General features: G+C 36.0%; 1 protein-coding gene across 1 annotated transcript; it reads left to right on the top strand.

Annotated features, from left to right (window-relative positions):
- LOC111476845 (uncharacterized protein ycf45) lies at nt 1-6646 on the top strand. The gene is made up of 9 exons (XM_023120676.1): nt 1-591; nt 1651-1865; nt 2075-2225; nt 2730-2921; nt 3704-3866; nt 3954-4198; nt 4952-5131; nt 5265-5387; nt 6212-6646. The coding sequence occupies exons 1-9, from the start codon at nt 175-177 to the stop codon at nt 6524-6526; spliced, it is 2001 nt and encodes a 666-aa protein (XP_022976444.1). The 5' UTR covers nt 1-174; the 3' UTR covers nt 6527-6646.
- The last annotated feature ends 7288 nt before the right edge of the window (nt 6647-13934 follow it).

The following is a 13934-nucleotide window of genomic DNA, read 5'->3' on the forward strand; positions in this document are numbered from 1 at the left end:
TTATCACTTATTGCAAATTCGAAGATCAATGGAGAAAGATCAGTTATCTTCTTCCATGTTTGTGGCCAGAAAGAAGTGAAAATTCTACCAATCGGATACTGAAGAACTGTTTGATAATTTTTCGAGGGAAGTTGAAATCAAGAGTAGGGTTTCAACTTTTCCCGCCATTAACAGATGCTTAGGTTTACACAGCTTAATCATCTTCTTCTTCTTCCTCCAACAATCCAGCTCAAGTGCCAAGCTCTTCTTCCCAAGTTTCACCGTCAATCCCTTCAACTATTTCCTCAACGATCATTGATTTCTCAGTTTCTCGTGAATCGGGCATCTGGGAATCGACGATTATGTTTGTGCTCTATGAATTCCCCTGAAACTTCTTCCCGTGATGAAGAATTCGACGATGAATTGGATCGGTTGTTGGTGCTCTTACCTGAAGAAATGCGGCGTAGAATAAGGGAGCATGAGGAGTGTCACCAACTGATTGAAGTTGTCTTGGATTTGGGTCGGAAACCACTGGCTCGGTTTCCTACTGGGGATTTCTTGCTCTCCGATTCTCAAATAACTGTTGATGACCTACGGTTTGCCACTTCCAAGGTATGTTCAGCTCTTTGTTCACATTCGTTTGTTTGTTTACTTATTTTGATGAGACTGCCCACGTCCTGTTTGATTGTTTGTCTGGGAAGTTAGAAATTGAACACAATTATAACATACCGATCTAATTCCTATATTGCGTTAACTTTTTCAAATTTATTTCTAAAGCTGGTTGTTAATGGCGACCATATGGAGTAGCGTTAATCTTACTAAGACTGGCAGATTAGGAGTGTTGTGTTCAATTCATATGTGTACTATGAGAATCTCGACTGGTATGAATTGGAGGAAAGATGTCTTTAAGGAGGTGAAGGCCGTGAGGATTTTGGAACTTGGAAATTTCTCACTGTACCACCGCGAAATTGGTGGAAGGTCAGTTGGTAACTTGGTATTACTCCAAAGTTCAAATAGGACAGGATGGTTGGTTCTTTGATTAATGGTAGGTTTATCAACTCAATGTAAAAAAATGTGGCTGAATTACAAGTTTAGTCTATGAACTTTCAAGTCAATATCGATTTGATCCCTAAACTTTAAAAAATGTCTAATAGATTTCTGAACTTTCAATTTTGTGTTCATAAAGTTTTATAAGTTCTTAACCTTTCAAATTTGCAAGAATTTACTTTTATTTCGAATAAGTTATTGATATTCTACATTTTTTTTTTTAATTCACGTGTCTAATAGACACAAAATTGAAGGTTCAATGTTCCCTTAGACATAAAATTCAATTTTATATCAAAACAAAGTTATTTTAAAACAATTTCGAATACATGGGTACCTATTAGATATAAAATTAAAGGTTTATGGACTAATTGGACACTTTTAAAGTTGTGAGGGATCTATTAGACACAAATATAAAAATTTAGAAACTAAACTTGTAATTTAGCAATTTAACCGAAAAAGATCAATCAGTATAAAAAAAAGACTTGCTAGGATTAAAATCCTCCACTTCTTACTCCTCCAAAAGGATAAAAAAGCTTAGCTCATGTGGCTGAGTAAATTAAAGTATGCGTTTTAACCACTTAAAAATAAAAACCATATCAAGATCTTTGTACTAATGCATTGCAGGTCGGTGACTTTGCCATTGACAATAGAGCTGGCATTAGTAGAACATTGCATCGGATCAGTGCCATCAGGAATCGAAAGGGTGTAATTATTGGTCTAACTTGTCGTGTGGGTCGAGCTATCTCAGGAAGTGCTATCTTGCTGAGGGATTTGATTCAAGATGGGTCTTCTTTGTTGCTCATTGGGCCTCCAGGGGTGGGAAAAACCACAATTATCAGGTTAGTAAATTTTTAGTTTTGTACATACATAATCTTTCTTAAAGCCCAAGAGATTTTGAAAAAGGAAATACCTTAATTTGTGGATCTCTATTTCAAGCTGACAGAAACAGAGTTCCTTATAAATGTTACTTTAGATAGTATAATTTAGAGATAATTTACGATTTTTTTATGTGGAAATCCTTGAGTAATGCTCTGTGACATTTTTGTAGGGAAATAGCTAGGATTCTTGCTAATGATTTCAAGAAGCGTGTAATGATTGTAGACACCTCCAATGAGATTGGTGGTGATGGTGATATACCTCATGCAGGAATTGGTAATGCTCGTCGAATGCAGGTTCCAGACTCTGATATGCAACATAAGGTATGACTTGGAACTCAATTTCTGCATTTGTCTTTCTGAACCAACAAGACTTCGTTCCTAGGTACTTCGACCGGGTAATGGTGACTTTTGGGTTAGATATGGCGATGTGGTTTTTTGGGTTTGATAGAAATAAGGCTCTCAGACCTGATGGTTTCATGATGACCTTTTATCAGGATAATTTGGAAGATTTAAAGGAGGATATCTAGAAAGTCTTTTGCAAGTTTTATGAGAGGGGTATATAGATTCACCCACGAATGAGACTGGCGTGTGTTTGATTCCCAAAAAATGACTAAGCCAATAAAGTAAAACAGTTCAGGCTAATAAGCCTTGCGACCAATCTATATAAGACAATTGCAACAACATTAGCAGCAAAATTTCATTCGTGGGGTTGATTCATCTTTTTCACTTCTCACGCATTATATGTTTGGGTACAGTAATGAGTTGATTGCGATTTCATTCATCTTATTCATGTTTATTGATCTCTTACATTTTTCACTTGATCAGGTTTTGATTGAAGCAGTTGAAAACCATATGCCTCAAGTAATTATTATAGATGAAATAAGCACAAAACTTGAAGCCATGGCTGCAAGCACCATAGCCCAACGTGGTATTCAGCTAGTTGCTACTGCTCATGGAGTTACAATTGAGAATCTGATCATGAATCCTTTACTGGAGATGCTTGTTGGAGGAATACAGGTGTGATCTGTTCTTACCTCACTGCATTCTTCTGATTATTTTGATTTTTCAAGTACTGTGAGTGATGGGTATTTTAACAAATGCTTAAGAATAGACTGTTGCACGATATATACATTTTCTCAGTGCGTGGGACTATTTACCTTTCTTCCTTCTTGTTGGTGGTTGAGTGTTATTTCCCTCTTAATTCAATTGATTTCTCTAATTTTGTTAACGGGGTCCTTTACTGCTGAATTTTCAAGTTTAGCATGAGATAGGAAATAGTGTCTCCCTTCGCAGTACTTTGTTATGAGATCCCACACCAGTTGGAGAGGAGAATGAAACCTTCTTTATAAGAGTGTAGAAACCTCTCCCTAACAGACGACTTGTGAAAATCTTGAGGGAAAACCTGCAAGGGAAAGCTCAAAGAGGACAATATCTGCCAGTGGTGGGTTTGAGCTATTGCAAATAGTATCAGAGCTAGACACCGGGCGGTGTGCTAGCGAGGACGCTAGTCCTTGAAGGAGGCATGAATTGTGAGATTCCACATCGGTTGGGGAGGAGAACGAAACATTCTTTGTAAGGGTGTAGAAACCTCTCCCTATCAGACGCGTTTTAAAAACCTTGAGAGGTAGCCATAAAGGGAAATCCCAAAAAAGACAATATCTGCTAGCGGTGGACTTGAGCTGTTACATTCGTAGTTCATCTTTAAAGCTCACTTACTTTTATGATGTAATGAGCTTAAATATGTGTGCGCGCACACTTTGTAACTTTGGAACTTATAGCTCAATAAAATCATTTTACAGAGTGTAACTCTTGGGGATGAGGAGGCAAGCCGGAGACGTGTTCAAAAGACTGTGCTGGAAAGAAAAGGACCTTCAACATTTGCTTGTGGGGTAGAGATCATATCGAAGACTGAGTTGAGAGTTCATCGTAGCCTCGACGCAACTGTTGACGCCATTCTTTGTGGTAAACAATTGTTATTAAATAATATGGAAATTTGAAGCAGCTTGCAGCAACCACTTTCAGCTTATTGTCACCACTTCTTTTGTGAAGGTCGTTTTCCTAATGTTGAAGTTCGAAGGATCAATACTACAGAGGGGAAAGAAACTATACAAAGTGATACCTTCGTATCCACTTTCTCCCACGATAAGGGTGAAGCTCCAGTGAATGCTTCCGATGCGTATTATGAGAAAAGTGGTCAGCAGCCCAGTGAGATATCGTTTGAGATCCTTCCACCTGCAGGAGAATCCTCTGAAGAAGATGAAGGAAAGATTCCACTTAGTCTGTTTGTCTATGGGGTAAGATACAATCTTTCAACTTCGACAAATGAATGCGATGAACATCTTCTTCATGCTTAGAACTAATGTTAATAGTTTATTATGAACACCTTCTTCATGCTTAGAACTAATTGTTACTTTCATAAAAATTCAGCAAACTAAAAGTGTTTTTGAATCTTTCTGTTTGGAACTGAGACGAAATATGTCGGTTCAATATAGTTTAAACGTCGCTGCATATTGTTACCGGGCAGTGGAATAGGTCACACTACGCATTATAGGCATATCTGAAACATTTAACATTCGATTAGTAAGATATTGTATACTTTTAATGTGAGATCCCACGTCGGTTGAAGAGAGGAACGGAACATTCCTTATAAGGGTGTGGAAACCTCTCCCTAGCAGACGCGTTTTAAAACCGTGAGGCTGACGCCGATACATAACGGGCCAAAGCGGACAATATCTGCTAATGGTGGGGTTGGACTGTTACAAATGGTATCAGAGCCAGGTTATTGAGTGGTGTGCCAGCGTGGATGCTAGACCCCCAAGGGAGGTGGATTGTGAGATCTCACATCGGTTGGAGAGGGGAGCGTAGCATTCCTTATAAGGGTGTGGAAACCTCTCCCTAGTAGGCACGTTTTAAAATCGTGAGGCTGATGACGATATATAACAGGCCAAAGCGGATAATATCTATTAGTGGTGGACTTGAGATGTTACATTTAGGGTTTACGGAATAGCTGTTGGTTGTGGAACTTATTAAATGTGCAGCTGTTGTAGGTATTGGAAGAAAGCGTGATCCAAGGGTTCAAGCAGTTAAGGATGAATGATGTGGCCATCCATTTTACCGATAATATCAGTGAGGCGGATGCCCTTTTTGCCTTGCAGTCCAAGCTAAAAAAGAATGCTGGGATTCAAGCTGCTGCGAAATCTCACGACATACCCATTTACGCGATTAAGGTATTGACATTTCTAGATTTACAAGCCAAAAATGGGTACTAATATTGCCCACGGTAATTGACATGTACTTCTTTACTTGAAGTCAGAAGTTTAAATTCTCGTGCCTACTCAGCCCACTTTTTTCCCTTTGTAGACTGGTTCATTAGTGCATATCACGAGGACCTTAAGGGCACTAATTCTTGATCAGGAAGATGAGGGAGAAGATTTTGAATCACTGAGCAGGATAAAATCTTCGGAGAAAACTGATGCTTTGGAGGTATGCCTCATCTTTTATCTTTTTAAATGTGCATAGTTCACTTTTGATCCGTTTGATAATCGTTTTGTTTTTGATCCTCTATTTTTGAAAATTAAGCTCATAAACAATACTTTTATCTACGTTTGAATAATAACGTGTCATTGCTGGTGACTTCAACGACAGTTGAATAATAACGTGTATACATGCCATTATCTCTCCCCCTCCTCCAACGGCGTGGGAGCTGTTTCTTTTAGAAAAAACCCAGTTCTTTTGGTGGCTGGTAAAAGATTTGGTGCAACGGTCCAAGCCTACCGCTAGGAGATATTGTTCTTTTTGGACGTTCTCTCAAGGTTTTTAAGACACATCTGCTAGAGAGTGGTTTCCACACTCTTATAGAGGGTGTTCTGTTCTCCCTAACCGATATGAGATCTCACAATCCACTCCCCTTCAGGGCTCAGCCTCTTCACTGGCACATCGCCCGGTCTTTGGCTCTGATATCATTTGTAACGGCTCAAGCCTACGCTAGCAAATATTGTTCTTTTTGGGCTTTTTCTTTCGAGATTCCTTTCAAGATTTTTAAAACGCGTCTGCTAAGGAGAGATTTCCACACCTTTATAAAGGGGGTTTTGTTCTCCTCCCCAATTGACGTGAGATCTCACATTTGGGCTAGGACGATTATTTACCCGTTCTTTAGAAGTAAAATCAATTACAAAACAAAAAACAATCACCCCAGAGCAGAAATCGGCTGTTTTCATCAATCTTTGCTAGTTATCCTCTTGATGAATATGTTCTGTTCACTACACATCATAGCACTTGCAGTTCTTTTATTGCTTGCTACCTCACAGGAAGCCAGAATGGCCATTGAGCAGATAGTTATCCCTAGAGAAGAGTCTGTTGAGCTCCTCCCTAGGCCACCCCACATCCTGTCTCTTCAGATGGACCTTATTCGGAAGTATCATCTACAGTCGGAGAGAATTGGCAAGGAGATGGAGGAGAACGTTCGTCTCCGAATCTTACCCTTGATTGCTAATGTGGATGAAAATGGGAAAACACTTGGAAAAGTAGATCCTACTACCGAGTTTGACGACTTCATTGGTTCCGTTGGTGACACAAATGGATCTCTCTGTAGTGTAGATAGGTTACCGTTACTTCCTGAATAGCTATAATTGAATGTGTATCAAACATGTAAATACTAGGTTACAACTATAATTGAATGCGTTAGCATTCTCGTAACCCTGATTAAGTTTCTTGTGCACCACAAAAGTTGATAGTTCGATCTCGATCTCTCATTCCTACAATTGTTGAATAGAAGAATAAGACAATTTCAAAAGTCGATAGTTCAATCTCTCTCTCCCGTCTTTGAACTCTAGGAAGAACAAGAGGTACAATCCAAGAAAATAAGGGATTACTCCCTCCTTAAGGTATCACCTCTCCTTCCCTTGAAGACGATAGAAATCCTGTTGTTCATAGAATACGCGAATATACAAAAATAAAATACAAGTACGACTTTCAAGATAAAGGGTCATTGAATTTTTCGTAGTTTTTCACAACGAAGACTTCGAGGCTATCTATTTTTTCACCCTGAATTCTTTGAGGATTTCATTCACAAGACTGAAGTTCAAACAAAACTTCGATTTAATTTGTTTGTATGATGCAACTTTCTATTTGATCCTAAAAACTTCGTACCAATAAAATCATGATCTTTTCTATTAGAATTTCAGTCATTTTCCCAACAACATTCGCACGTCAAAGAATTTTCTATTTTTTAATTAAATATAAACGAAAAAACATTAGTAATGGTAGATGCATCAAAACAAATGTGTCTAAATTCCCATTGAAAAGGTTGGGATTTCTTTGTTTTATTGAATCCATTATATAATTCCCACTATTGTTCCATTTAGGGCACTCTTCCAAATACAAGAACCCTAAAAAAAATCCCCACTAAACATTGTTCTTTCCTCTAAAAAGCTACAAAATCCATTAAGCTAGAGTGGAAAAGTACCAATTTATTTAGTCTCATTTTTTTTATAATCCAAGTGTTCTTATGTTATGAGGAAATTTTTTGTTTGTACTTAGCTCACTTGACTCGAGAGATATACTTCAGTTGGTAGAGTTTCGCTCTTGCAATTGGGTCGGTGCGGAAATATAATCATGTATGTTATCTTGATAGAGTAGACTTGAAAATGCAGTAAAAAGAGCATTTTTGCTTTACTTTAGCTATTGGTTAATTTTTTTTTACTATTATATGTAGTTTATATTGTAGGTTTAAAATCATTCAAACTTGACATGATCTCAATGTTGCTTTAAATATTCCATAAATCACTTCTCTTGTAGTGATTCTTCATGCCAGATTTTATTTTAAACAACTTTTTTTTAATAATTAATTTTTTTTAAGGGTATTCTTGAATTTTATTTATTTATTTATTTTAATAAAAAAACTTATCTTACTAACTAATTTAAGTTAGTAAGTGAGCATTATATTAAAAAGGGTTCAAATCATGAGACATAAAGTCAAACCTCATTTTAAAAATTAAAAGGCCATAGCTGTTGGGAAGGTCAAAGTCAACATTTTGTTGGACATACCTCATTCATCAAATATTTCCTTAAACAAAAAAGAAATCTTAAAAAAAAAAAAAAAAAAGAGAGACAAAAATAAATTATNTTAGTTTAATGTATTAATTTCACATTGGCCTATTTGAGATCCATTTTTATTTGATTTGTCCTTTTGTTGTCTTTTATTAAAATAAAAATAAAATGAATATGAATATTGACTTACTTTTATTTGGAATATTATTAAGGATATTTAATTAATTTTGTTTGTAGCAAGAACATAAAGTAGTGCTCCAATTAGAAAATCACTAATATGAGATTAGATAATTAATGCAAATAATTCTTTTTGCTAACCAATCATCAAATTAATTACAATTTTTTTAATTTTTAATTTTTGTTGTTTATTGATTTTTATATGTATTAAAATGCTAATGGTTTGCATGCGATAGAATTTCAACCATAATCATTACATGTTAGATCCCACGTTGGTTGAAGAGGAGAATATAACATTATTTATAACAGTGTAGAAATCTCTCCCTAATAGACACGTTTTAAAATTGTGAGGCTGACGATGATATGTAACGGGCTAAATATCTGCTAGCGGTGGCCTTGAGTCATTACAGTTGGTATCAAACTTAGACATCGGGCGGTGTCGGGCTTCTAAGGGGGTGGATTGTGAGATCCCACGTCCATTGAAGAAGTGAACAAAATATTACTTATAAAGATGTGAAAACTTCTCCATAGTGGACTTGTTTTAGAATAGATAAGTACATGTTAGACGGTGACAGTGCTAAGACCAAAACTAAAAGTACCTTATTTGTGGTGAGTATATGCTACCAAAATTCGTTCAACCTAACTAAACACTACAATGATATACCAAACGAATGACATATTGTACGAGGTCGAGTAAATTAAAGTAAAAGTTGGTTTAGAATGAAATTTGGTGCAATTTAAAAGTCATACCAAACCAGGAAGGTCGCCAAAATTTAGAAACAACAAAGGTCCAAAAGCAAGAACCAAACGCTTAGGTTCAAAGTGGTGAGGCCCTGCTACCAATACTTTCCACTTCAACAAGTTTGTGGAGCTGACTGACCTTTTTTTTTTCCTTTTTTTCTGTAGAAAATGTTTGTGACAACTGGAGAACGATGTCCAATGAAGTTTTCGTTAACCTATAAGTGAACTCTCAACGAGAAAGATAATAAATCGGACGGTAAAAGAGAACTAAAAGTGAGATCTTACGCTATTGTCATTCTTGGACTTTCTCTTATGAACTTCCCCTCACAGCTTTAAAACACGTTTGATTAGGATGAAGTTTCCACACACTTATAAGAAATGATTTGTTCCCCTCTCCAATCGAGATGAAATCTCACAACCCACTCCCTTTAGGGGGCCCAACGTCCTCGTGGGCACACCGCCTAGTGTCTGGCTCTGATACCATTTGTAACAACTCAAACCCACTACTAGCCGATATTGTCTTCTTTGTAATTTCTCATCTGGGGTTTCTTCAATATTTTAAAATACGTCTACTAGGGAGAAGTTTTGTCCAACCGAAGTGGGAATTTCACACATCTCTCCCGACTCTTTCCTTCATTTTCGGTGGAGAATTTTCACCATTTTCCAGGCGGGTTGTGGTGGAATCCTTACCCCACCGGTTAAATTATTATCTGGGTTACTACCAGTCATTTTGAGTGATAAAGACGGTTGTTTTCGAGTTTTAAGCAGCTAAAAACTTCAAACCGAGCAAAAGATTAGCGTTAAAAAAAAAAAGCATAAAAAGTAACCTTTTTGTTCTTGTAGCACCAAAGAAACGACATAGTTGGTCCAAAGGGACATATAACATAAAGGCCAATTCCACCAACTTTACTGTTAAAAATTTACACATCTTCATAATAATTCAATTCTTCACAACATCATTTCCTCTCCATTAACATCAACCCTAACTTATTAGTTTAACCTTTGATTCCAGCGTTCTCTACTACATTAGAAAACTATGGTATCGAAGTTCGAATCCCTCTTTACCCACAATTGACCAAAAAGGAAAGAACTTTTCACTTGGGTAATAAAATTACAATCAGAATAACGGACCCAAAACAAGAGTGACTAGGAAAGCTCCAGAGATTCTATGAAAAATTGAAAACGTCAAAGTGAGTTGTGGCTTATAAATAAGAAGCGAGGAGCCGCCGTTTCTAGTGTTTCAACCACCTCTCAATGACAGTAGCTCGAGTGTCAAAACCAAACGGCGGTGGTTGGTTTTCCTTCGCTTATCCAAATTCACGGTTGTATGGCTGACTCACGATTACTAGCGATTCCGTATTATAAAAAATTTAAAGATAGTTTTATTAATTTATTTTAAAATAGAGTTGCCGGCGGAAGATTGCGGCTAATGGGTTTTCGAAGCCAGCATTTAAACATGCTTTTTAGATAGGAAAGGCACTGACTTTTATTATGTTATTATTAAAATAAAATACAGCTCTTCCGTCACATCTTGACTTATCTTCCTTATGAGTGTATATATATATATATATATATATATATATATACACACACACACATAGATAAGCCTATAAGTATTGGAACATCCAACCAAAACACCTCAACAACTCTCTTTAATGGCTTATTATCATAAGTTCTTTTGCCTTGTGCTCATATTGTTCTTGTGTTCTTCCTCCATTTGTGAAAGCCGCTTGCCTTCTTCTTCTTCTTCTTCTTCTTTGTCTTTCTCTTCTTTGGCGAATACGAAAAACGAGATCTTTGTAAAGAACGTCAAAGAACTCTTGAAGGTTATCGTCGAAGAAAAAGAGAAGCTTGGACGACATTTCGTGTCCAAAAGACTCAGCCCCGGAGGACCTGATCCACGCCATCATTGAACGAAACATCAGTTGAGAGAGGAATCAAAACATTAACTTTTGGGTGACAATAGTCATTGTTTTTATCAGTTAAGCTATGCTCGAGTTTTTACGTTTGATTTTGGTTGTGAATTGAGAGAGAATAAATTGTGGGTTTTGTAGAGAACGAGCGATATTATACAATTCTATAATTACCACATTATTATTCCTCTTATTTTCTCTCGTAACTTCATTTTGTGAGTCGAAAAAGTACAGTTTACTCGATTCTCGAAACTCAACCAATAATTGTGGCGAGCCGAAAGAGAAAAAGTGAATTGGCCTTTCATTTTCATTTTGTTTGCAAACCCATTGTGCAAATTCAAAGAATTTATGTGTTTTTTTTGGTTCCATATGATAATGATGATTTTTTATAATTTCCTTTGCCTTTTTGTAAAGAAGATAATGGATTTCTTTTTCTTACCATTGTTATCCTTTGGATATAAAACTAAAGTTTTGACTTTGACGAAATAATAATAATAGTATATACGTTTTTTTCGGTGGTACTGTTGGCTGAGCTATGCTGATACCGACGGTTAATGCTTTCCTCAATTTCGCGCAAAAGAATTTTGAGAATATGACTTTCCCACGTATAGTGGTGAATGATTAATGTTTATGTTCAAAAGTATATATTTTCTATAAAGATTATGATATCATATGGTTTGGCCACTCGATAAAGCCTTCACCATGGTCAACTTTTTTTTAATAGGCCATGGCCAACATATGGGTGTTTGATAAAACGTTATAAAGCTTTTGTCTTTCCCGTCTTTGGAAAGAAAATTTATCGACGTGTCACATTTTTATTGGTTCTGAGTACATCTTATTTGAACTTTCCGCGTTTGATCACATGTAAAAGAAAATCACTTATATAATCAATTTTTACCGATCGATTGTTATACAGGGTGTCACGTATGCACTTAAGTCTATCACCAGTAGATATTGTTGTTTTTGAGTTTTTCCCTTACGATTTCAAGAATTCTTCATTTTCCTTTTCAATCGAGGTGGGATCTCACAATCTACTGCTCTTCGAGGCCCGACATCTTTGCTAGCATTCGTTTTTCTCTTCGATCAACGTGGGATCGAAAGATATCGATCATGCGAGAGCCCACCAAAAGGAAAGAGGGTTTAAACTTAATAAATAATAGGATTTGAGGCCTAAAATCTAAGTCGGTTAATTTATATCTTTTTATTTCTTCTCAAGTGGGCAAAGTATAAAATTTATGTCCATTTTCTTCTCTTTCCTTTTCAAAGTGCCTTTCTTTTCACATTATCCTATACTTTTCTTTTTTCTTTTTTTCATTTTTCATTTTAAGAGGCCGAACGAGAAAATAATTGTAATAGCCGGTCATGTATAGTTGTCAGCCTTACGGTTTTAAAACGCGACATTTTTATAAGATATTTTTTATAAGATTACAAAGGTGTGGAAACTTCTCTCTAACATTACGCGTTTTAAAGCCGTGAGACTAATACGATACGGGTCAAAGTGGATAATATATGTAGTGGTGTGCTTGTACTATTACAAATGGTATCAAAGGCAAACACCAGGTGATGTGCTAGTGAGGAGGCTAGACCCAAATAAGGGTGGATTTGTAAGATCTAATGCTGACCCTAATAGAAGGAGTGAATTGTGAGATCCCACGTCGATTGAATAGGGGAACAAAACATTCTTTACAAGGGTGTGAAAACTTCTTACTAGTAGATGTGTTTTCAAATCGTAAGACTAACGGAAATACGTAAAGGGTCAAAGCGAACAATGAATTTGGACTGTTATAATAATATTTCTTTTAATTCACTCAGAGAATAAATGATCGTTTAATTTTTGAAAATTGTGTTTGTTTTCTCACCCGACCCCTTTAACGCTGCAAATCTTAATCAAATTTTAAATCTTTTTTAGTTTTCAAATCTGGACTTCGTTTATTAAAACACTTTTCAAAAATATAAATAAAAAAAATATAAAACTAAATAATTTACAAATGAAATATGTCGGCATAGTAAATGGATAAATATAAATATGATAATTAAAAAAAAAAAAAAAGTAGAATATGATTGACATAATAGAAAGAAAAGGATGCCTTTAATTCCACATTTAAGTGCTTAATTAGTTGTTAAACAAAAGTTGATAAAGATCTGCTTCCAGATTTTGTCCCGATTAAATCTTTAATTACTACTAAAAAAAAAAATAATAACTACGTAAAACTCGACACGACACTTCGAGGATACATCTAAGACACGAAGTTGATATATCTTTGAAAACATTTTTACAAGTCATTTACGTAACCTAAAAGTTCAAGGCATCCCTTTGAATTTTTACCTCGTTTATATTGGAGCCTATTGAAATGAACGCGTGATTGAAAAAGATCTCCATAAAAGAAAAAGCATGCATGTTTTTGAAGATGACCGAGATATGTCATGTTCTTGTTCTTGAACATTTGGTAATGGGTTTGTTTGGTAGGCGTGAAATCGGCCAACTCAACTATAAAGTGATTGATCTGACTATACTACAACCATGTGATTTTGATACAAGTTTTTTCGTTTCAATACCTTTTTTTGGTGAATTTCGGGTTATGTTTCTACTTGATCTTCGACGGAATGTTGTTGCAGCATGTTCATTAATCTGTTCGGCACTCGTGACATCGTACTAATTAACAAACCCAAAGTTTGGATCTTGTCGTTTTCGTGTTAATGATATTAATGACATAGATCAAGTAAAAGCATAAGCTATGACTATATGTTCATTATTATCATTAACTTACAGTCTTTTCATATCCTGAAGGGTTTTGAGAAAAAGCAGAAGCTACTTTTTTGTGGATGTGACCAATTTTTTCATGGGAGGGGAGATCTTATCTTGTTTTGAGGCTCAAATATTGACATTTACAGCCACTCAGAGCATCTCTTCTTTCTTTACAGCCATCTTGTTTGACATGGAACCCCCAATAAACACTCATGGCCCATGTTGTAAGACTTGTGCTTCTCTCATATGCAGAAGAGGTAGCAGGCTTGAGAAGAAGGGTATGCCATCATCATGTCTATCCAACCTGGATAGAGGTCAAGGAGAAAAGGAGAGAAAATGGATAGACAATAGAGTGGTAAGCTATCAATATAATGGAAGGGGCAATAGATAATGCAAGAAAGAGTA

This window comes from Cucurbita maxima, unplaced genomic scaffold, assembly GCF_002738345.1.
Source record: "Cucurbita maxima cultivar Rimu unplaced genomic scaffold, Cmax_1.0 Cma_Scf00003, whole genome shotgun sequence".
NCBI lineage: Eukaryota > Viridiplantae > Streptophyta > Magnoliopsida > Cucurbitales > Cucurbitaceae > Cucurbita > Cucurbita maxima.

Excerpts from the sequence above, each read along its gene's own strand:
- LOC111476845 (XM_023120676.1), top strand. The coding sequence starts at position 175 with ATGCTTAGGTTTACACAGCTTAATCATCTTCTTCTTCTTCCTCCAACA. Across the intron at positions 2,922-3,703 it reads TGCTTGTTGGAGGAATACAG|AGTGTAACTCTTGGGGATGA; the intron begins GTGTGATCTGTT and ends ATCATTTTACAG. Across the intron at positions 3,867-3,953 it reads TGTTGACGCCATTCTTTGTG|GTCGTTTTCCTAATGTTGAA; the intron begins GTAAACAATTGT and ends TCTTTTGTGAAG.